Source organism: Hyla sarda, chromosome 1 (assembly GCF_029499605.1).
Source record: "Hyla sarda isolate aHylSar1 chromosome 1, aHylSar1.hap1, whole genome shotgun sequence".
In the NCBI taxonomy this organism is placed as follows: domain Eukaryota; kingdom Metazoa; phylum Chordata; class Amphibia; order Anura; family Hylidae; genus Hyla; species Hyla sarda.
The window spans coordinates 204,350,923-204,374,676 of record NC_079189.1 but is presented as its reverse complement, the minus strand read 5'-3'; the positions used below and the strand labels follow the sequence as shown (position 1 = coordinate 204,374,676).

Here is a 23,754-nt window from a genome sequence, read left to right as displayed (position 1 = left end):
GTAAAGAAAAGGACAGCTCTATATTCCCTATGAAGCTACTAGAGTCGGTATTAAGAGTGGGGATAGAGGTGCAAATGCTTTTTTTTTCACTTTTCTTGATGTTGTATGTATCAATTAAACTTTCATGTGTATATGTTTAACAATAATAGGAATTTGATTATAAATCATACATTTAATATTTACATGTTTTGTACAGTTACACAATATTCATTCTAGCAAGCTACAAAGATTATTTACAATTCAATTACTACATATCCATATCTGGCCACAGGCCATTTGGTTTTCCATTAGAAACAAGAGAAATTGTTATACTAGATCACTCACCTGTACAGTAGTAGTCAGCAGAATTTTCATTTCTTTTGGGAGTGGTTCCGTGTTTAAGAGAGCTTGCATAACAAAATGAAAGGGTCAATAATTCCCAGATGTACTGCAAATAAAGAGAGATGTGGAGCAGAACAGTTCATAATTAATAGTCTATCTTTTAAACAATGAAAGGTTTAATGAAGCCAGTTCTTCTTATAGTATATTAAATAGGCTAGTTCATTCCTGGTGAGAGATGTCATAGTTATAAATCAGTTAGACATGTTCTTTCAAAAAAGTCATACAACTATAAATGTCAGTGAAAGAGTAAAGGTGACAGGGTGCTTTCATTTACATAGATAAAGCAAATAAAAGTCAGAAAACTAACATTCAAAGTCTTGAACATTCCAGTGACCGAATAAAGTCACTTTGTTAGAGTGTTGCACATTTTACATTTAACAATATCATATCACATCCAATTTTCTAAGAATAAAATCTAAAATGGCAATGTCACCTGAATTTATCTCACATGAATGTCATCTCTGGCTTTCTCTAGAATATCATTAACTTTTACAGGAGTAAAACAAGTCTATTACTTAATCCTCCTAAAATAAAGTTGTCATTAAAAGACCCCTTTTGGTAAGGTCACCAATGAAATACCCTATAAAGAGTGGGTTTATCAGACATTTATCATACCTTTTAAGTTCTAAATTAATTTCTGCTAAGATGACATATCCGAGTACTCTTATAGGAGCTCTGCAGAACTGGAAAAAAAAATAAAGGAGAGAAAGGGGTATTTTAGCCTCCAACAAGTATCTCCCATTTTGTGGATAGGGAAAAATTGTCTGATCACAGGGAGTCCGACTGCTGGGACCTCACATAATCTTGAGAATAGGGACCTGAGTCTACCTGTGGAATGGGGTGGTTGGTTGCAAATGTGAGAGACAGCTTTTTTGATTGTCTATTGGAGCACAGGAGAGCCTACCGCTGAACAGGTCTATCTTCTGCTCTCCCATAGACAATTAATGAAGTTGTCTTTTGCATGCATGACCCACTGGTTCATTCCAGTAGGAGACTGTCAAGGTTGCAAGGGGTCCCAACAGTTGGACCCTATGATCAGACGCTTATTTCTCATGCTGTGGAAAGCAGATAAGTGTTAGAGGCTATAATACCCCTTTATGGGTACATACATCAGCCAGTACTTCAGACTTATTTTACGATTGACGAAGGTCCAATCTCTAGGACCTTATCCAATCCTAAGAATATAGGAGCGTCTGTGTTGGATTACTCTGTGGACCTATAACTGGTTTTCCCTGCAAAGTGTTGCCCTAATCCCCTATTATGGAGGGAACAGCTCCATGCCTCTATTATTTATATGGCTGACCTAAGCCAGTGATGTGGACCCTTCATGATGGCAGAACCCCTTTAACAGGCCAAAAAGTGTTTATAGACTAATATATTCTCCCTCAACATGTTAGCCTCTCTCTCAGAGATCAAGCAATTCCTTAATAAATGCCTAGTGCTAACAATATGGACAATGAGTCCTAAAACTGTGAAAGAAAATGGCGAGCACCCATGTGCAGAGTCTTGCATGTCAAATACTGTATATTCATGGTGCCAAACATGCACTAGGTGCAAAACTCTATAAGGTTAATTGCAAGTGAGGCAGGTGTCCAAGCCGGCACCGGGTTTCTGGTCCACCCCAGATTTGCTGGTTGACCAATCAGTCAGGTGCATTGAAGAACAAATCACAGTGCTGGGGCAAACCTCAATGGACAAGTCCACAGTAAGCGTGAAGAACAATGGGGAAGCTTTATGAAAACATACTTAATGGAACGGTGGAGCAGTTGCCATAGCAACCAATCAGGTTGCTTCTTTCATTTTCAAACATACCTCTAAAAATCCAAAGCTAGAATCTGATCGGTTGTTATGGGCAATTGCTCCATTGTCTTTCTGCATGAGTTTTGATAAATCACCCCCCAATGTGTTAAGGATCTTTAGGGACCCTTCTTTAGTTAAGTGTGTGTCCTTACCTGATCACATGATTGATTGAAGAGGAAATACATTATTATTTTTGTTATAATGGCATGTATACAGTACAATTATCTATCTGGCATATTTTCTGTCCATAGGTAGCTTTTCATGTTGCTTTAAAGGGGTACTCCAGTGAAAACCTTTTTTCTTTTAAATCAACTGGTGGCAGAAAGTTAAACATATTTGTAAATGACTTCTATTAAAAAATCTTAATCCTTCCAGTACTTATTAGCTGCTGAATGCTACAGAGGAAATTCCTTTTAGAAACACTGATGACATCACGAGCACAGTGCTCTCTGCTGACATCTCTGTCTATTTTAGCAACCATGCATAGCAGATGTATGCAAAGGGCAGCATGGTGGCTCAGTGGTTAGCACTGCTGCATTGCAGTGCTGGGGACTTGGGTTCAAATCCCACTAAGGACAACAATAAATAAAGCATTATTATTATAATAACATCAGCAGAGAGAACTGTGCTCTAGATGTCATCAGAGAGCATTCCAAAAAGAAAAGAATTTCCTCTGTAGTATTCAGCAGCTAATAAGTACAGGAAGGATTAAGATGTTTTAATAGAAGTCATTTACAAATATGTTTAACTTTCTGCCACCAGTTGATTTAAAATAAAAAAGCTTTTCACTGGAGTACCCCTTTGAGGTTATGAATGATGTAATGCTGTGATAGATATTCAATGTACTTTGTATCCATGGAGACACATAACATGCTCAGTAGCAGCAGGTGTAAAACAAACTACATAATCCGTCCAAAGAAACATACCATTTGTCGTTGTTTTGGAGACAGCATCTTTTATAACAATTATAAAGGTCAACAGAAAAAGGAAGCACATGGAAGACATGTTGAATAATCCTGCACCATAAATGACAAGGCTTCATGTGACTTATTCAGAAAGAAACACTGTACGATCTATCAGATAAGACAGGTAGTTGCAGGACAATGAGTTCATCAGTAGCCAAAGCAACTGTGTTATGATTTTTACTTAGGTCTGTCAGCTCTCTTCAAAAACTGAGGCCAATGATCAATATCTAATCCTTCACAGATCACCAACCTTTACATCTATGACACAGTGCTCTTGCTGGCTAATGCCTTTCACAAAAAGCTTGAAGATCGAAAGTGGCATAGCATGGCGAGCCTCACCTGCATCAAGAAGAACTCAAAACCTTGGCAAGGAGGTCGATCTATGTTGGAAACTGTCAAGAAGGTAACTTTTACTCCATCTTTCATCTTCATTATTTTCCAATGAGAGGAAAAAATGATGCTGGCTAAGGTACCTAATTTTAAATGCACATTACTCTTACTAATAGCCGTGCCTGTCAGGAGACCCATAAGATTAGTTAAGATGACACATTTGCCAACTTACATTCTTCCAGTGAAGTTTGACTGTTTGACGCAAAGTTTATCATTTTAGGTATAGAAAAGCCATTGAGATACATCACATTTCTAATCTATCTATCAGTCTATTTAATATTATATCTATCAAATACAAACTTAGCACCTTCTAACAATATCAAATTATTAGACAAGAGTAAATATGGTATTTTTTTTATTTTGTCAGCATAGTGAAAAATGTATTTATAAAAAAGTATAGCATAATAAGTTAAATTGGCCTTAAAATAGTGTTAGCATCTAGGAATAACTACAAAAATGTATACAGCCTAACATAATGGAGACATACTATAGATGGAGACATATAGCTGTTTAAAAATCATATTCACAAAAAGGCAGAAAACATGCAAATGTTTTTGTTACTGTTTGATATACATTGGCATATTCAGTATTTCCAGTCAGTATATCTCTTTTATTTAGCAGTGTCAGAAACATTAAAGGGGTTATCCAGGAAAAAACTTTTTTTTTATATATATCAACTGGCTCCAGAAAGTTAAACAGATTTGTAAATTACTTCTATAAAAAAATCTTAATCCTTCCAGTACTTATGAGCTTCTGAGTTAAGGTTAAGGTTGTTCTTTTCTGTCTAAGTCCTCTCTGATGACACCTGTCTCGGGAAACGCCCAGTTTAGAAGCAAATCCCCATAGCAAACCTCTTCTAAACTGGATTTTTCCCGAGACAGGCGTCATCAGAGAGCACTTAGACAAAAAAAAAACAACCTTAACTTCAGAAGTTCATAAGTACTGAAAGGATTAAGATTTTTTAATAGAAGTAATTTACAAATCTGTTTAACTTTCTGGAGCCAGTTGATATATATAAAAAAGTTTTTTTCCTGGAATACCCCTTTAACTTTTATCAGTGGAAGATGTGAATATTCTGGATAACAAATTATTATTTTTTCTCAGACTGCACATATTGGTGAATACATATGTATGTATATGATATAATTGGCTTCTGGCTGGCTATAAGCAACTTATGGTGGCTTGGTGTTTATTTGGATTGTCTACCGTACAAGTTCGATAGTTTCTTCACACATTATTGAAACTTACTAAGTGGCTGACTTGCTGCATGTAAAATTTCCTCTAGTTTATTGGTGTGTACAGAGTGGGCCAAAAACGTTTTAATGCTGATAAGGTCGGTGCTGGTATGAGATATGAACCATTGTTATCCAAACATTCTGGCTAAAGTGGTCATAAAAGGAAAACAACTAGATTATGCTTAATGTTCTGGTTTCAGTGATGAAAGCAACATCCAATGTTCTGAGCAGCACGTACAATATGTCAGATGACAGCTGGAGAGCAAATTAGGAAAGACTGCATCATCAAGCACCCCACTCAGGTCATTGTATAGAGTGTCTTGAGCATCTTTGAGACAGGCAGGTTCTACAGTATGCAAGGTAATATGAGCTGAAGCCATACAAGTCTTAGGTAGCAGAATACCTGATCCCTCAGTTATGTGACTGGGCACAGAAAAATAAATTTATAGAATCGGAGGCTATATCTTCATGCACAATGGGGCTCCATGTCACAATGAAGTGACAAGTGAAGTGACAAGTTTTCTTGAGGAATATGGCATTGAAGTGTCACCTTCAATGCAACAGCTCGGACATATATCCAAATAAGAAATTATGGACATATCTAAAGTCTGAAATAGAAAAAAAGATCCATAACAAGCAATAACCGATGGACAAATTTATCTTAGTTTGGGCACACAATGCCTGTATGACTGAACACTGTGAAGCAATTGCCTCCTCTGTCTAAAAGAGCTAAATCCATGATATTGGGCAAAAATTACTTACATAGAAACATAGACTGTGTCGGCAGATGAGAACCATTTGGCCCATCTAGTTTGCCCAATAATCTGAATACTATGAATAGTCCCTGGCCCTATCTTATATGAAGGATAGCCTTAGCTTATCCCATGAATGTTTAAACTCCTTCACTGTATTTACAGCGACCACTTCTGCAGGAAGACTATTCCATGCATCCACTACTCTCTCAGTTAAGTAATACTACCTGATATGATTATATTACTTTTAAAACATCAATTATACTATCACATCGCACAACATATGTTTTTCTTGTAAAACAAAGTGTATTTAATGTTATTTCATATAACTGTTTTAAGATACAATTCAAAGCAACAATAAAATATATATTTTTTTTAGATTCCTATTCATTTGTTCAAAAAACTCAATGTGTCTGTATGTGTGTGTGTGTGTGTATGTTCCAGCATCACGTCCAAATGGCTGAATATATTAACATGAAACTTGACACACATTTTATAACAAACATTGGATAGGTGATTTAACCCTTACTCACCCCTATTTGCCAGGGTTGGGGTTTTTGTTGAAAGTCTCATACAAGTCTATGGGAAATATATGTTCCAGCATAACTTCCAAACGGCTGGAGATATTTCGATAATACTTGGTCACATGTTACTTATATGTCCACTTAAAATATAGGATAGGTAATTTAACCCTTAACTACCCCCACTTGTGAGGGTCAGGGTTTTTGTTTAAAGTCTCATACAAATCAATGGGAAATGTATAGTCCCACATAACTTCTGTACGGCTGGAAATATTTCAATAATACCTGGTACACATATTACTTAGATGTAAAATAAAAATATATGATAGTTATATTAACCCTTACCTACACCCTTACATAAAAAATGGGGTTTTGTTTCAAGTCCCATGTAAGTATATGGGACTTCCAGTGCCTTACTCCACAAGCTCTGCTCTGCATCTCCTGAATGTGTCAATCCGGCTTGCAAGCCACACCCCATCTCACACAGAGAGGAGTTCGCGATAGGAGGTCGGGATAGGAGGTCGAGATATGAGGATGGGATATGAGGTCGGGATATGAGGACGGGATATGAGGTCAAGACAGGAGGACGGGACAGGAGGTCAGGATATGAGAATGGGATATGAGGACAGGATATGAGGTCGAGATAGGAGGACAGGATAGGAGGTTGGGATATAAGGTCGGGATATGAGGTCTTGATATGAGGATGGGATATGAGGATTAGATATGAGGATGGGACATGAGGATGGGATATGAGGTGGAGATATGAGGACAGGATATGAGGTTGAGATATGAGGACAGGATAGGAGCATGGGATAGGAGGACGGGATAGGAGGTCGGGATGTGAGGTCGGGATATGAGGACAGGATATGAGGTCAAGATATGAGGACGGGATATGAGGACAGGATATGAAGACGGGATAGGAGGTCAGGATAGGAGGTTGGGATATGAGGTCAAGATATAAGGACGGGATATGAGGACGAAATATGAGGACGGGATATGAGGACGGGATAGGGGGTCAGGATATGAGGACAGGATATGAAGATGAGATAGGAGGTCAAGATATGAGAACGGGATATGAGGACGGGATATGAGGTCTGGATATGAGGACGGGATATCAGGATGGGATATGAGATTGGGATATGAGGTTGAGATAATGAGGACGGGATATGGGGACTGGATATGGGGTTGGGAAATGACAACAATATATGGGGATGTGAAATGAAGTCAAAAGCTTCCTCCTTTGTTGATTTCCCTCCCCAACAAGGATGAGGAAGGAAAAACTGGGCAACGCTGGGTACTGGAATAATTGCAAGATGGCATCATTTTGTTTGTACTATGGAAATAGCCTACTGCGAGCACTACTATGTTTTTAAGGACATTATTTACATTACAATCTCTAGGTACTCATGCTGGGACCATATAGCATAGACCTTGAGAAGCAGCTAGACTAAGTGCATCATATTACACACTGTCGAGAAAAAAAATCCTGAATGATCTGGATGCTAGCTGTATAGAGGAAAGTCAGAACAATAATTACATATATATTCTCAAAAGCTTTAGGTTTGGGCCCTGATTTATAAATTAAAACTGCTGAATAAATCAAGTATTATGCCATTTTCAACCCCTTGAGGGTTTGAGAGAAACACCTATTTCTCATTTTTGAGCCTTCGTTTTTTCTTCCAAAACGCTTTTCATTTAAGACCTATAGACCCATATGAGAGTATATGAAGTGACTACATTTTTTTAAATGTTTATTCTTACTTAAGATTCTTACTTAAGATTCCCTTTTAATAGTTTATTTACTGCTTAATCTGCTTATCTTTTTTGTCTCATTATTTGCTTCCAGGCCTCAATTAATTGCTAACCATCTCCCGGTTAATTGTACTCTAAGAACATCAATAGTTTCCCAACTAATGAATGAAGAAGACACTAAAACATCCGCTGACTATAGTTTCCCATAACATGCTATCCTGTTTTATTTTAATTTGCTTCAGGCTTACTATGGCTTCCTGCTGCATTGAAGCACTGTAGGTGAGGAGGCAGGTTGGGGCCCTCCCATCATCCTCTCAGCTGATCTCAGGATTTTGTCACGGTTGTCCCGATCAACTACCTGAGCTAACTGGGAACTAAATTTACCACATTTAGATGCCAAAATCAACTTTGATTGTGGTGTCTAAAGGGTTAATTCCAGACATCTGCAATGTCTGGCATTAGCCGTGGCTGCTAAGCGGCAGGAGCCGGTACAGGAAGTACATGTACGTCCTGTGTCCTTAAGAGGTTACATTCTATATTTGTTGTTTTTAAAAAGGAAAAGGCATATTGCAACATTGAATGCATTTATGTAGACTGAGTTCCTGTATTCAATAATATAAACAGTACAAGCTAAAAGCAAAGAATAAGATTTCTAGTTCACATTTATTTACCATAACATTACAGTGGTTAAATGTAAAGCTCAGCAGCAGGATACTAAGACTAATATTGTTACAATTAAATGTAATTTTGATGCCACCTGGCATTGTATTGTCAGCACATCTCTAGCATTGATGGCAGCTACCCGCTAACAGTAACTGTATAATGAATCTCAATTCTTTCAATTTGCATCCTGAATCTCAATTAACCAATAATTAACTGCTTTCTAAGATTTAGTTAATTCCTAAAATTTTTCATTAGTTTCTAACCACCCACAAGAAATAGTATAAAATCAGTTGCTAAAGCTTAATTGTCTAATGAGTCGCTTTCTGGCCCCATTTAATTGTCAACTATCACCTTGTTAATTGCTTAATAATTACAATCATTTTCTTTGTGGTGAATGAATGAGTAAATAAATGAAAGAATGAGTGAATAAGGTATATAAACTACAATTGATGATGTCATGTACTTATCCAAGGTTGACAATTGCTCATTTAAGCAAATTTGTTTTTTTTTGTGTTGAATACTTACTAAGGGTCCTTTGCAAAGTAAATTGATGCTCATTTAAAGCAGCCTTACATGGCTCAATTATTGGGACATATGAGACTCATAAATGATATGTAGATTATTTGTGCAGCCCTTACTTACACAGCCATAATTGCCACAAAGTGTACCTGTTTTATAAGATTTAAAAATTTAATGCATGATTTTACTGCATGATAGTGCTGACATTGAGAAATAAAGAGTAGCAGCATGGCAATTAAAGGGTTACACTAAGCACTGAAATGCTGTTGCTGCTGATAACAAGTTAAATTAGTAGGTGCACTGGTATTTATACAAGGGATACTTAGCCTTGCCCTCACATTCAGAATTCTGACGTGATTTACCTGTTACTAGAGACATACTTAACTACTAGAGATGAGCGAAGTTACAGTAGTTCAATTCATCACAAACTTTTCGGTTCGGCATTTGCTGACTTATCCTGCTTAAATTAGTTCAGCTTTCAGGTGCTCTGGTGGGCTGGAAAATGTGGATACAGTCCTAGGAGAGAGTCTCCTAGGGCTGTATCAACCTTTTCCAGCACACCGGAGCACCTGAAAGCTGAACTAATTTATGCAGGCTAAAGTCAGCAAATGTCGAGCCGTGAGATTCATGACGAATCGAATCACTGTAAGTTCGCTCATCTCTACTTACTACAACAGGCAGTGGACAACAGACTGCAGAGAAGAAAGACACTTAATGGCCAAGAGCCATGAAAAAAATGTAAAGAAGGAAACATCTGTGTGAATATTAACCCCTTAAGGAAGAAGGACATATATTTACGTCCTCGCTCGTCTCCCGTTATGTGTAGCGTGCTCAGGAGCTGAGCGCGCTTCATACCTGGCAGGTCCCGGTTGCTATCACCGATCAGGCTGATGTTTGGTATTAACCCTTTAGACGCCGCAATCAAAGTTGATCACGGCATCTAAAACAGGAGAAAACAGTAAACTCAGTGGGCTGTACAGGACTGCTACGGTGAAATTGGGGCATCCCAAACAGCTGAGAGGACAGCGGGAGGCTTCTTACTCTGCTCCTTCATGCCTGAGATCCAGGCTGGAGCAGCATTGCACCGATAACACTCATCAATGCTATGGCATAGCATTGAACAGTGTATGCAATCAGAGGATTGCATGAAATAGTCCTCTATGGGGACAAAAAAAAGTGTAAAAAAAAAAGTTAATAAATGTGATTTAAGTTCTTCTTTAATAAAAGTTTGAATCACCCCCCTTTATATGTAATATGTAAACAAAAATAAAAATAAACATATGGGGTGTCGCCACATGTGTAAATGTCTGAACTAAAATATAATGTTAATTAAACCGCACGGTTAATAGAGTACATTCCAAAGTCCAAAATATTTTTGGTCAATTTGTATACCTTAAATTTTTTTTTATAAAAAGCGATCAAAAAGTCCCATCAAAACAAACATGATACCAATAAAAACTTGAGATCACAACGCAAAAATGAGCCCTCAAACATCCCTGTATATAGAAAAATAAAAAAAGTTATAGGGGTGAGAAGATGACAATTTTCAGCATACTAATTTTGGTGCATGTAACCATATGGACCTACAGAATAAAGATATGGTGTCATTTTTACCAAAAAGTGCCATTGCATAGAATTGGAAGCCCCTAAAGTTACAAGATTGCATTTTTTTTTAATTTTACTCCACAAATATGTTTTTCTGGTTTTGCGGTAAATTTTTGTGTTGAAATGATTGATGTCATTACAAAGTACAATTGGTTGTGCAAAAAATAATCCCTCATATGAGTCTGTAGATGCTAAATTGAAAGTGATGAGGAAAAACCGAAAGTGTAAAAACGGAAAAACCCTGTGTCCTTAAGAGGTTAAAGAGGTTAAAGAATCAAAATTAAGTTTGCATAAGAAAAAAAAAATCACAGCTTGCTCAACTGGATACTGTATTTTGGTCCATATTTTCCCCTAAAGGCATTTTCCTGAAATAAAACGTTCCTGGTCTTATGCAGGATTTTATGTGATGCTCTGTGGTTCTGTGTATCTGTACAGTGTTCATCTCTCCAAAAGACATACTTAAATGTGTGGCAAAGGTAGAGCATAGTTAAAACTAAAATTATATTTTTTTTTTGAGGGGTGTTTGATGCTTAAAATTAAAGAGAGACATCTTTTCAGAATCCCCAAACCATTTTTAATTGATCTCACAGCTGTAGCTTGAAGCCCATTGCAAAAATCCCACTGAAGCATTTCCTAAATCCCATGATAAACTACATTTCAGGCGTTAGTTACATTATTTTTAAAACTTTCAGTAATTGCTAACAACTCCAATGAATTGTATCCTCTTGTCTCATTATTTGCTTCCAGGCCTCAATTAATTGCTAACCATCTCCCATTTAATTGTTCTCTAAGTACATCAATAGTTTCCCAACTAATGAATGAAGAAGACACTAAAACATCCGCTGACTATAGTTTCCCATAACATGCTATCCTGTTTTATTTTAATTTGATAAATGCAAATATGATGCTTATACAGATGTAATTTCTTAACAAATTTCTTAACATTTTTCTTAACCTTATTTTTAAATGCATCGTGTGAGATTACTGTATTTTTCGCCCTATAGGACGCATCGGCATATAAGACGAACCCAATTTTAAAGGTGCAAAATCTAGAAAAAAAAAAGATTCTGCACCCAACAGTGATCTTCAACCTGGGGACCTCCAGGTGTTGCAAAACTACAACTCCCAGCATGCCTGGACAGCCGTTGGCTGTCCGGGCATGCTGGGAGTTGTAGTTTTGCAACATCTGGAGGTCCGCAGGTTGAAGACCACTGGATAGGAGGTAATACACACACGTTTCCGCTGCTCCGGACCCATCACCGCTGCCCTGGACGTCGCTCCATCGCTGACGCAGCATCCCCGTGGTGTCCCCGACGCTCTGGACGTCTTCTCCCCCGGGATCCACGCTTTCCGTCGCCGTCATCACGTCGCTACGCACGCCGCTCCAATTGGATGACAACGTGATGACGTCGAAAGAGAGCGCCGCAATGCAGGGGATCCTGGCACGGAGCAGACACCGAGGAGGCAGGTAAGGTCCCTCCGGGTGTCCTGTAAGCGGTCCAGAACAGCCCGACTGAGCAGCCGAGTTAGTGTCACTTTCGCTTCAGACGCGGCGGTCAGCTTGATCGCAGCGGCTGAAGGGTTAACATAGGGCATCACCGCGATCAGTGACATCCTGTATTAGCTGCGGGTCCCAGCCGTTGATGGCCACAGGGACCAACCCGATAGGTGTGTATTCGCGGTATAAGACGCACCAACTTTTCCCCCCCAGTTTTGGGGAAGGAAAAGTACGTCTTATATGGCAAAAAATACGGTACCGTCTTTTGATTTAGTGACACTCTATCATTAAGCGTATACCCTGTGTTTGCCTCATCCAGTCTATATTATTTAAATAAAGCATTTTGAGTGTTTTGATAGCATGTCATAATATTGTGTTGAACTGGTTTTATGCAATCCTTTAAGAAAAATTGAAGCTGGATCAGCCCACTACCCAGAATATACAGGAGGTTAGTGTGGGTTATCCTGAGTCAAATGATTTCTTTCTTACCCTAATCCATTCAGCTGTTCTAAAGATAAAGTACAATCTTGTAAAATGCAAATTAACTCTTAACTGCACTGGAGGTGGGTTTGAAGACTATCTGCACCTTTTGTGATGCCCCTGGCATCAGAGGTGCATATAGCCTTCAGATCCACCTCCAGTGCAATTAAGAATTCATTTGCATATTGCAAAACTGTGCCACATATCTGGACTGGTAGAATGGATTTGGGTAAGAAATACATCATTTTACTCAGGATCACCCACACTAACCACCTGTATATTCAAGTTACTGGGGTTGATCCATCTGTCAGTTTACCTTTAACAAAAGAAAAAAAAAAAGCAGACACATTTGTATGTAAGCTACATATTTTAGAGGATGGGAGTAAAACAGAAACACAATAAAAGGATATAGAACATTTAACTGCTTTGCATTTAATTGATCTGCGGCAATGCGGCAGTTCCGGTGACCGATCTGATCACCGCCGATACGACCTCAGGGAGCAGATCAGCTAAGATGGCGGACAGAGATCTTCTCACCTCCAGAGCCCTGATATGCATAGCACTGTTCAGTATTAGCAATCTAATTATTGCAATAAATAGTCCCTTGTGGGAACTAAAAGAGTGAAAAAAAAAGAAAACATACCTTTTCATGAAAGTGAATAAGCCCCTTCTCCAATAAAAAATTAAATTTCACTCTTTTTCCATCTTATAAAGAACAAGATTAAAAAATAAACATAAATAAAAATACTTTGTATCGCTGCATATGGAAATAGGATAGAATAGGGGATAAGATGTATGAGTCCTGACACATCTCTGTATACAAAAAAATATAGCATAAGGGTCAGAGAAGGACAATTTTAAATGTACTGATTTTGGTCAATAAAGTTTGACTTCTTATTAAAGTAGTACAAGTTCATAATGTGCACTGCATAAAAAACAACCCACACACTCACAAAAAGTTAATCAATTATGTTTTTCTTTTTAATTTCCCCCAGCTAGTAATAATTCTTTTTGTTTTTCAGTACATTTTATCATACAATGAAAGGTGTCATTACAAAGTACAAATGAAAAAGTACAATAAAAAAACAAAACTCATATGAGTCTGTAGGGGGGGGGGGGGGGGTTATGGCTCTTAGAAGGCAAGGAGGAAAAAGCAAAAATGCAAAAATTTAAAAAAATACCTGTGGCATCAATGCGAGTCCTTAAAGGGGTAATCCCCTGGAAAACTTTTTTTTTTTAATCAACTGGTGCCAGAAAATTAAACAGATTTGTAAATTACTTCTATTAAAACATCTTAATCCTTCCAGTACTTTTTAGCGGCTATATACTACAGAAGAAATACTTTTCTTTTTGGATTTATCTGATGTCATGACCACAGTGCTCTCTGCTGACATCTCTGTCCATTTTTGGAACTGTCCAGAGCAGGAGAAAATCCCCATAGCAAACATATGCTGCTCTGGACAGTTCCTAAAATGGACAGCAGAGGTCAGCAGAGAGCACTGTGGTCGTGACATCAGAGAAATGCTAAAAGAAAAGCGTTTCCTCTGTAGTATACAGCCCATAAAATGTATTGGAAGGATTAAGATTTTTTAATAGAAGTAATTTAGAAATCTCTTAAACTTTCTGGCACCTGTTGATTAAAAAAAAAATAATAAGTTTTCCACAGCAGTACCCCTTTAAGGGGTTAAGACAACATAGCATTGGCCTATGGTATGGCAGCATCTTCTGTCCAGATTTAAAATATCAGGCATATTGAACTCCACAGTCAACTGATGCCCTTAAATCAATGTGTTCTGGCAACATTTATTCTCTTGGCATGACCACCTTACGCTGCTTTCACACTATAGAATTATCCATTTTAAATATCCGTTCTAATGATCTGCTAACAAAACCATTACCCCTTAAGGACCGGGGGTTTTCCGTTTTTGCACTTTCGTTTTTTGCTCCATGTTTTTAAAAATTCATAACTCTTTCAATTTTGCACCTAAAAATCCATATGATTGCTTATTTTTTGTGCCACCAATTCTACTTTGTAATGACGTCAGTCATTTTGCCCAAAAATCTACAGTGAAACGAAAAAAAAATCATTGTGAGACAAAATGGGAAAAAAAAAGCAGTTTTGTAACTTTTGGGGGCTTTCGTTTCTACATAGTACAGTTTTCGGTAAAAATGACACCTTATTTTTATTCTGTAGGTTCATACGATTAAAATGATACCCTACTTATATAAGTTTGATTTTGTCGGACTTCTGGAAAAAATCATAACTTCATGCAGGAAAATTAATACGTTTAAAATTGTCATCTTCTGACCCCTATAACTTTTTTATTTTTCCGCATAGGGGGCGGTATGAGGGCTCATTTTTTGCGCTGTGATCTGAAGTTTTTAACCATTTTTGCATTGATAGGACTTATGATTATTTATTCATTTTTTCACGATAAAAAAAGTGACCAAAAATGCACTATTTTGGACTTTTTGGACTTTGAATTTTTTTGCGCGTACGCCATTGACCGTACGGTTTAATTACCAATATAATTTTATAATTCGGACACTTACGCAAGCGGTGATACCATATATGTTTATTTTTATTTTTATTGACACTGTGTTTTTTTTTTTGTGGGAAAAGGGGGATGATTGAAACTTTTAATAGGGGAGGGATTAAATGATCTTTATTTACTTTTTTTTTTTGCAGTGTTATAGCTCTCATAGGGACCTATAACACGGCACACACTGATCTTTTACATTGATCACTGGTTTCTCATAGGAAACCAGTGATCAATGATTCTGCCGCTTGACTGCTCATGCCTGGATCTCAGGCACTGAGCAGTCATTCGGCGATCGGACAGCGAGGAGGCAGGTAGGGACCCTCTGGCTGTCCTGTAAGCTGTTCGGGATGCTGCAATTTCTCCGCGGCTATCCCGAACAGCCCACTGAGCTAACCCGGCACTTTTTACTTTCACTTTTAGCCTCGTGGCTCAGCTTTGAGCGCGCGGCTAAAGGGTTAATAGCGTGCGGCACCGCGATCAGGGCCACGCGCCATTAGCGGCGGGTCCCGGCTTCACTATGACGCCGGGCCCGCCGTGATATGATGCGGGGTCACCGTGGGACCACACGTTATATCACGGGAGCAGGACCAAGGACGTACTCATACGTCCTTGGTCCTTAAGAGGTTAAAAACGTCCGTTAAACAGCCGTTACAAAATCCCTTTATAGTCTATGAGATTTTTACATTATCCATTTTAACCCGTCATAGCCCGTTATTAATAACGGACGTTATTTTGTGATGGGAGAATGTAATGGAAGAAATTTAAAAATCCCATAGACTATAATGGGATTTTGTAACAGCTGTTTAATGTCAGTTTTTAATGGTTTTGTTAACGGATCATTATAACGGATCTTTAAAATGGATAATTCTATAGTGTTAAAGCAAACAGCTCAGAGCTGCCTAAATAGTTTTACAGGTTGATATGTGAAAGGCTCTTTAGGCTTGCTGACAGGCAAACAATCTAGTGGAAAATGTAGTTATTAAATCAGATTATGGTCATAACAAAATTAAATTATTGCGAAGCATGCCATGTGCAGACATTATGACAGAGAATAATGTTGGGAGATTCCAGCTCATAAATTTGTATAATTGTTAATGCAACTACAGAGTGTAAGTGTATCTTTACACGCACCATTTGTAGCAGAAATTGATGCAAATGAAAATCTGATCCATTTTTCTGAAGGCTGTTGTTTTAGTAGCAAACACTTTGATTTCTTCAAGTCCCATTCAGATACATGTGACAGCTGCAGAAAATATTTAAAAAAATCTGCTGAATGTAAGTATCGGGTAAGACATGCAGTAGGTCTTGCCAAAGTGCAGTTATCTTTTTCAGAGGAGCTGAAAACAAATATAAGCAGTCAGATTTTTTGGTATGATTAAAGGTATGAGCATCATAATAGGTATAACTATCATACCTGCTAGACAGTCCACATGTACCAATTTTGTGTCAGTAATAACTTTATTGATATGGGTGGGATTTCTTTGATGTAGGTTTTGCAGCAAATCTAATTTCATGTGAAATGTGTGAAATGTGCTGCATTTTGTGCTGGAGAAGCCATGGCACATAGATGACACATAGATGCAAAATGTTTCAGACTAAGCCTAACAACAGGCAGTGGACAGCAGATTGCAGGGAAGTTAGGCTGGGTTCACCTATGGGTGAAACTCGAAAAAATTGAGTATCGTGAAAAGTTAGTTTATTTCAGTAACGCAACTTAAAAGGTGAAACTAATATATGTGAGAGACTCATTACATGCAAAGCAAGTTAGTAGAAGCCATGATTTGTTATAATTGTGATGATTATGGCTTACAGCTCATGAAAACCCCAAAGCCTCCCTAATTACTATGATTTGGGGAGCCATTTCACCTGCGGTCCACTGTGCTTCATAAGCTAGGGTCAACACATCCGTCTACCAGAAGATTTTGGAGAACTTCATCCTTCCTTTCCTTTTAAATTGCAGTAACCATATACAATGGACATTCGCACAATATTCTAATTCTAATTTTTCGAGTTTCACCTGTATATCCGTCATAGGTGAACTCAGCCTAGATCTGGACACAACTGATGTCACAACTGATGACAAGTTGTCATCAGTTGTATGGCATGCGGCGTCCATTGTTTCTGGACGGCGGACAGGGGAATGCAGCAAGCTGAGTTCCCCTGTCCGGTGCCCTCCGGTGTGTCCAACCATCCGGCTTCAAAATTGTGTGCATGCCGAGGGGAAACCATGCTGGACGTCTGATATGTGAACCCAGCCTAAGAGACCTAATGGCCAAGACTTTAGGACATTTTTTCTGGGATAAAGTAATTTAGGAAATGAAAGTGGTTTACAAATGTGTTAGGCTGGGTTCACATATGTCCAGTGTCAGGCATAGTTTCCATGCTAGATGCTAGATGCTGATGCTAGAACTGATCCCATTCATTTGAATGGGACAGTTCACAATCATCCAGCATCTCAATTTTGACACTGTTGGTTGGACACACTGGACAGCATCGGACAGGGGAACACAGTTTGCTGCTTTTCCCTGTCCAGCATCCAGAAACAATGGATGCCGGATGCCATACAACTGCTGAGAATTGATGCACGTTGTCATCATTTATGGCATCAGTTGTGTGTGAACCCACAACAATCTCATTGGAGCAAAATAGCTTTAAATGACAGTGAACATTTGAAACACTCATGCCATACCAATTTGTTCAGTTTTCTTGTAGATCTATTTCTATATCTATTTCTATAATTAGCTTATTTATAGAAAAGAATATTAGAAATTATGTGAAATTAGAGCAAGAACTCAGAACAAATTAATTCGTGAACACTTGTAGAGAAATAACATAGCATACAGAAATTAGAAAACATAAAAATATACTGGCCTCGGTGAATAACTTTAAACTGGGAACTTTTCTCCACATATGTCTAGTATCTATATCTCCTGATGCTCATTAAAATGTAGCAACTGACAAAATATAGTCCTTTGTTTGCCTCTGGCATACAGGAATATGCATTTACAGTAGAGAAAAGCTCAACCTCCAAGGAACAGGATTTTAGTTCTCTTTAATCCAAAAGTGTTGATTAGAGATGAGCGAACTTACAGTAAATTCGATTCATCACAAACTTCTCGGCTCGTCAGTTGATGACTTTTCATGCATAAATTAGTTTAGCTTTCAGGTGCTCCGATGGGCTGGAAAAGGTGGATACAGTCCTAAGAGACTCTTTCCTAGGAATGTATCCATCTTTTCCAGCCCACCGGAGCACCTGAAGGCTGAACTAATTTACGCAGGATAAGCCATCAACTGCCGAGCCGAGAAGTTCGTGACGAATCGAATTTACTGTAAGTTCACTCATCTCTAGTGTTGATTTAAGAAAAAAGATCACCATTTAGGTACTTTACGATAATTTTTTTATGATTTACTATGTGAGAAACTGAGTTGCTTTATATAATTTCCAGTACCTGGAATGAGATACAGATGAGTATGTTTTGTTAGTGTGTAACCAGGTACAATTACCGAATATCAGAAGGACTGTAGACCCCCCTCACAAAAAAGAGTGCAGGGTTTAAGAGTCTGAGACTTTGAAGGCAGGGCTAAAAGAGTGAGTAAGGCTATAAGAATAGACAGAGATACCCTAAGAGGCAGAGATATGGGAGTCTACTTGAGACCAGTTCTGCTTACTACTGTATAATAAAAGGGAGGCCTACTTGAAGCCTTCCTTGCCAGTTATCTAAACATTAAAACAAACTACAGGTATTTCTTATTTTAACCTAATTGTGTTTTGGAAAAACTGGCTTAAAACTGCATATGTGCTTTTCATGCAGCCTTAAATGGTTTATTATTTTTTTTTTTAGTATTCATTTGATAAACATAATTTATCAAATTGTAATTTAGATACTATTGGTATGATGTAATATTTTGAATTATTGTATATTCTTAATGAATACACTTATTGTTATATATTTTAATATGAATTCAGCTATAACTGATTGGATATGAAAAATAGCAAAATAGCACAATATTCATTAAAATGACTGAAGTGTAATTAAATTGTCAATTATTCTGGGTCAAAAACTATGAAATTCACACAAAACAAGGAATAATGTTTGATTGATTTATATAAATTGTCAATTCATCTGTGTGCAAAACAGTTCATTGAAGTCCAATATTCATTTATTTGCCAAAATTATGATATAAATTTGGAGGGAATAACCTTTGCTGCAATATCTTGCAACACATATACATATAATTGACCAAATACAAAAGAATAGACAGAAACGACACTCACCAATCAGCTTGTATATTATTTAACCCCTTAACATCAATGGACGTAAATGTATGTCATGGTGCCGTGGTACTTAACGCACCATGGCGTATATTTACACTCCGCCATGACCGTGAGCACCAGCCCGGTGTTTGCGTCATGCGCAGCAGGTCCAGCAGCCAGGGACCCGCCGGTAATGGAACAGTATTAGCAATCAAATTATTGCTATAAATAGTCTCCTATGGGGACTATTTAAGTGTAAAAAAAATTAAAAGATTTAAAAAATAAAAAGTTTCAAAAATTTTAAAAATCCCCTCCCTCAATAAAAATGTAAATCATCCGTTTTTCCCATTTTACCCCCCAAAAAACGGGGAAAAAAAATAAACATATTTGGTATTGCCACATGCACAAAAGTCTGAATTATCAAAATGTATTCTTAATTATCCTATACGGTGAACGGCGTAAACATAAGAAAATAAAAGATTCAAAAATTGCTGCATTTTTGTCACATTTTATTATAAAAAATTTTTATCAAAATTTTATAAAAAGTAAAACCTAAGCAAATGTGGTACAATAAAAACTACAGATCACAGCACAAAAAATGAGCCCTCTTACCGCCCCGTATATAGAAAGATTTGAAAGTTATAGGTGGTCAAAATAGGGCAATTTCAAACATACAATTTTTTTTTAAATAGTTTGAGATTTTTTTTAAGCAGTACAATTATAGAAAAGCATATATAACTTGTAACTTGAATTGTATTGACCCACAGAATAAAAAAAACATGTAATTTTTACCATAAAGTGTACACCTTGAAAACCTTCCAAGATTTGATAAATTGCTGTTTTCTTTTCAATTTTCCCACATAAACAATATTTTTTTGGTTGTGCCATACATTTTTATGGTAAAATAAGTGGTGTCATTACAAAGTAAAATTGGTGACGCAAAAAACAAGCCCCATATGGGTCTGTGGATGGAAATGTAAGAGTTATGATTTTTAGAAGGCAAAGAGGAAAAAACGAAAATGTAAAAATAAAATTGGCCTGGTCCTTAAGGCCAAAATGGGCCTGGTCCTTAAGGGGTTAAGATATCAGGAGCATGTCGACAACTATATCAGGTAGTAACAGATATAGCGGAGGCGCCAGGAAAGACTATTTTGCATATATAACGTGTTTCCTCTAGCAGGTGGGCTCCAGTTAGACGAAGCATGTCATATCTGCGGAACAGTCTGTCCTTGCACCCTCTGCCATGTCTGTTACTACCTTATATGATTGTCAATAGGGATGAGCGAATCGAATCTCACGAATCCAAATTCATTACGAATTGCAGGAAAAATTTGCTTTGCAACGAATCCGAATATCGCCGCCATTCTATCGCACAAATTGCTTCTTTACACTCCATTAAGTGCGGTCCAGACTCCAGGGCATCTAAAATGACGAATCCACATGTGAGGACATGGGGCAAGGAACTTTGGGAAGGCGGGTAGGTGGGATGACCCTGAATCACATGCAGCATGCAACCTATCATCAGCCAGCCACACCTGTGATGTCACAACCCTATATAATCGGCAGCCATCTTGCGGCCAGTCACATCAGTGTTTTATTTCAGAGAGAGTGTTTCATTGCAGGGAGAGATGGAGCATTGTGTGCTTTGCACAGAAAAACATTGTGACGTCATATGGTCTACTCATGCTGATGCTGCCACCTCCAGGCTCTCTCATTGTGCTGCCATATGGTCTCATCATGCTGAGGCTTCCACCTCCAGGCTCTGTCATTGTGCCGCCATATGGTCTCCTCATGCTGATGCTACCACCTTGAGGCTCTCTCATTGTGCTGCCATGGGTACTGCAAAGCATAATTAAGGTGCTGGTCCCCAGTTACAGAAATTTCTCAGCATTAGACCACAAGTAAGTATTGAAGATATGCATTAGCTAAAACGTAACTTTTCTTAGGATAAAATATATAAACCCAATTTTTTCCGAAATCTAACAAAAGGAAAGGTGTGCAAAAAACACCATGTGCCACCTACACCACCAAGTATTGGGACGATGCAAAGACCTCTAAAATGTGGAAGGGAACAACATATGGTCCATTGTAACAGGTGGGGGTAAAATCTTCCCCTGTAAGGCCCTACTCTTGCATTGTTAATTCCCTTCTTGGCAAGTGTTACTCACCCAAAAAGGGCAGCCCCACACAGGAACCTCTCCCTATTTCCACCTAAAAACACTGTCATTTCCCAGAGTTTTTAGTTGAAAATATGGAGAAGTTCCTGTGTGGGGCTGCCCTTTTTAGGGCGAGTAACACTTGCCAAAAAGGGAATTAATAGGGCAAAATTAGGGTCTTACAGAGGAAGATTTTCCCCCACCTGCTACAATGGACAATACGTTGTTCATCCTAAAAAGGGTGGCCCCACACAGGAACCTCTCCCTATTTCCAACAAAAACCCTTGGAAATGGCAGTGTTTTTAGATGGAAATAGGGAGAGGTTCCTGTGTGGGGCCGTCTATTTTAGGGTCAGTAACACTTGACAAGAAGGGAATTAATAGTGCGAGAGTAGGGCCTTACAGGAGAAGGTTTTACTCCCAGCTGTTACAAAGGACCATACGTTGTTCCTGTCCACCCTTTAGAGATCTTTGCATCGGTCCATATATTTTATCCTAAGAAAAGTTAAAAGGGTACTCCGGTGGAAGACATTTTTTTTAAATGAACTGGTGCCAGAAAGTGAAACAGATTTGTAAATTACTTCTATTAAAAAATCTTTACCCTTCCAGTACTTTTTAGCAGCTGTATGCTACAGAGGAAATTCTTTTCTTTTTTAATTTCTTTTTTGTCTTTTCCACAGTTCTCTCTGCTGACACCTGATGCCCATATGAGGAAATGTCCAGAACAGGAGAAAATCCTCTTAGCAAACCTATACTACTCTTGACAGTTCCTGACATGGACAGAGGTGTCAGCAGAGGGCACTGTGGACAAGACAAAAAAGAAATTCAAAAAGCAAACAATTTCCTCTGTAGCATACAGCTGCTAATAAGTACTGGAAGGATAAAGATTTTTTTAATAGAAGTTGTTTACAAATCTGTTTAACTTTCTGCCACCAGTTAATTAAAAAAAAAAGTTTTCCACTGCAGTACCCCTTTAATTTTTTGCTAATGTGTATCCTCAATATTTACTTGTGCACACCAACACTTTGCCAAAAGAGACAGTTTTCTTCTGCCTACCTGCCTCAACTAGTATTCTGATCCTGCCACCTGCCTGATGCCACACATCTGATGCCAAGTTCTCATTCTTTCACCCACCTTCGTCACCTGGTACTGGTATTAACACCCACCACCCCACTCTAACAAAGTGTACCAAAGTGCATGGCAGCGCTGACGTGTGGAGCTGTAACTATGGTCAGGGACAATACATGTCCTTTATGGCCAATTGAGTGAATGTGGTTCCTGCACAGCCATAACAGAAACTTTGACAGGTCACGCAGCTTCGCCTCCTTGCTCTCAGCCCCTTGGTCCTGTGAAAGTGTGCGACTCCGCCTCCTCATCCTCCAACATGTCCTCAGCATCCACTGCACGGACAACTCTCAGTGCCCCTCCAGAATACCATGTTTGCAGAGCACGGCCATGCTGTTCTTCACATGGTCTGCCTTGGCAAACCGAATCACACAGGGGAGTAACTGCTAAAAGTGATTCATAAAGAAACCGAATCATGGCTTACTCCATGAAAACTGGAATTGGGAACCATGATGACCGACAACGGGAAGAACATCCAGTCTGCGCTGTGTCAAGGAAGCCTGAGCCATGCGCCCTGCATGGCACACGTGTTCAATCTGGTTTTCAAGTGATTCCTGAAGTGTTCCCCCCATCTGCAAGATATCCTACCAATGGGAAGAAAACTTTGCATGCACTTCAGCCACCCGTATACCGCAAAGCACCCTCCTTGAGCTGCAGCGTCAGAACAGCATCCCCCAACATAGTCTGATTTGAGACATTTCCACATTTTGGAATTCCACCCTTCATATGTTGGACTGACTATACCAACAGAGAAAAGCCATCACCAATTTCTTGATGTTCCAAGCGGATAGGGGGACTCTCCTGTGTAACTTCAATGTCAACCAGTGGCAGCTCATACATGACACCTGCCGTTTGCTCAGGCCCTTTGAGAAAGGCACATTATTAGTCAGTCGGCAGGTATATGGGATGAACCTCGTAATTCCACTGCTTCATATCCTACAACACATGTTGGAAATGATGGCTGGTCAGGGTACTGGAGACGTGGCGCTTATATCTCGAGGCCACATGAGCCCTGTGGGGGCTGAACTGGAGGAGGAGGGGGTGGAGGACAGTGGAGCACAGTCAGGGCTTTGTGAAATGGTTGGTTTTTATAGTCATCTGACAGGAGAGGTGGA

At 38.6% G+C, this 23,754-nt stretch overlaps 1 protein-coding gene across 2 annotated transcripts in view; it reads left to right on the top strand.

The window, feature by feature from the left end:
* GRID2 (glutamate ionotropic receptor delta type subunit 2) overlaps window positions 1-23,754 on the top strand; it is a 1,137,650-nt gene that overhangs the window by 627,468 nt on the left and 486,428 nt on the right. For both annotated transcript variants that reach the window (XR_008891518.1, XM_056567543.1), the window contains exon 7: window positions 3,388-3,549. Coding sequence is in view for 1 of the 2 variants with exons in the window: in XM_056567543.1 (XP_056423518.1) it covers window positions 3,388-3,549 (162 nt within the window). In the remaining variant the exon portion in view is untranslated. The remainder of the gene's footprint in view (window positions 1-3,387; window positions 3,550-23,754) is intronic.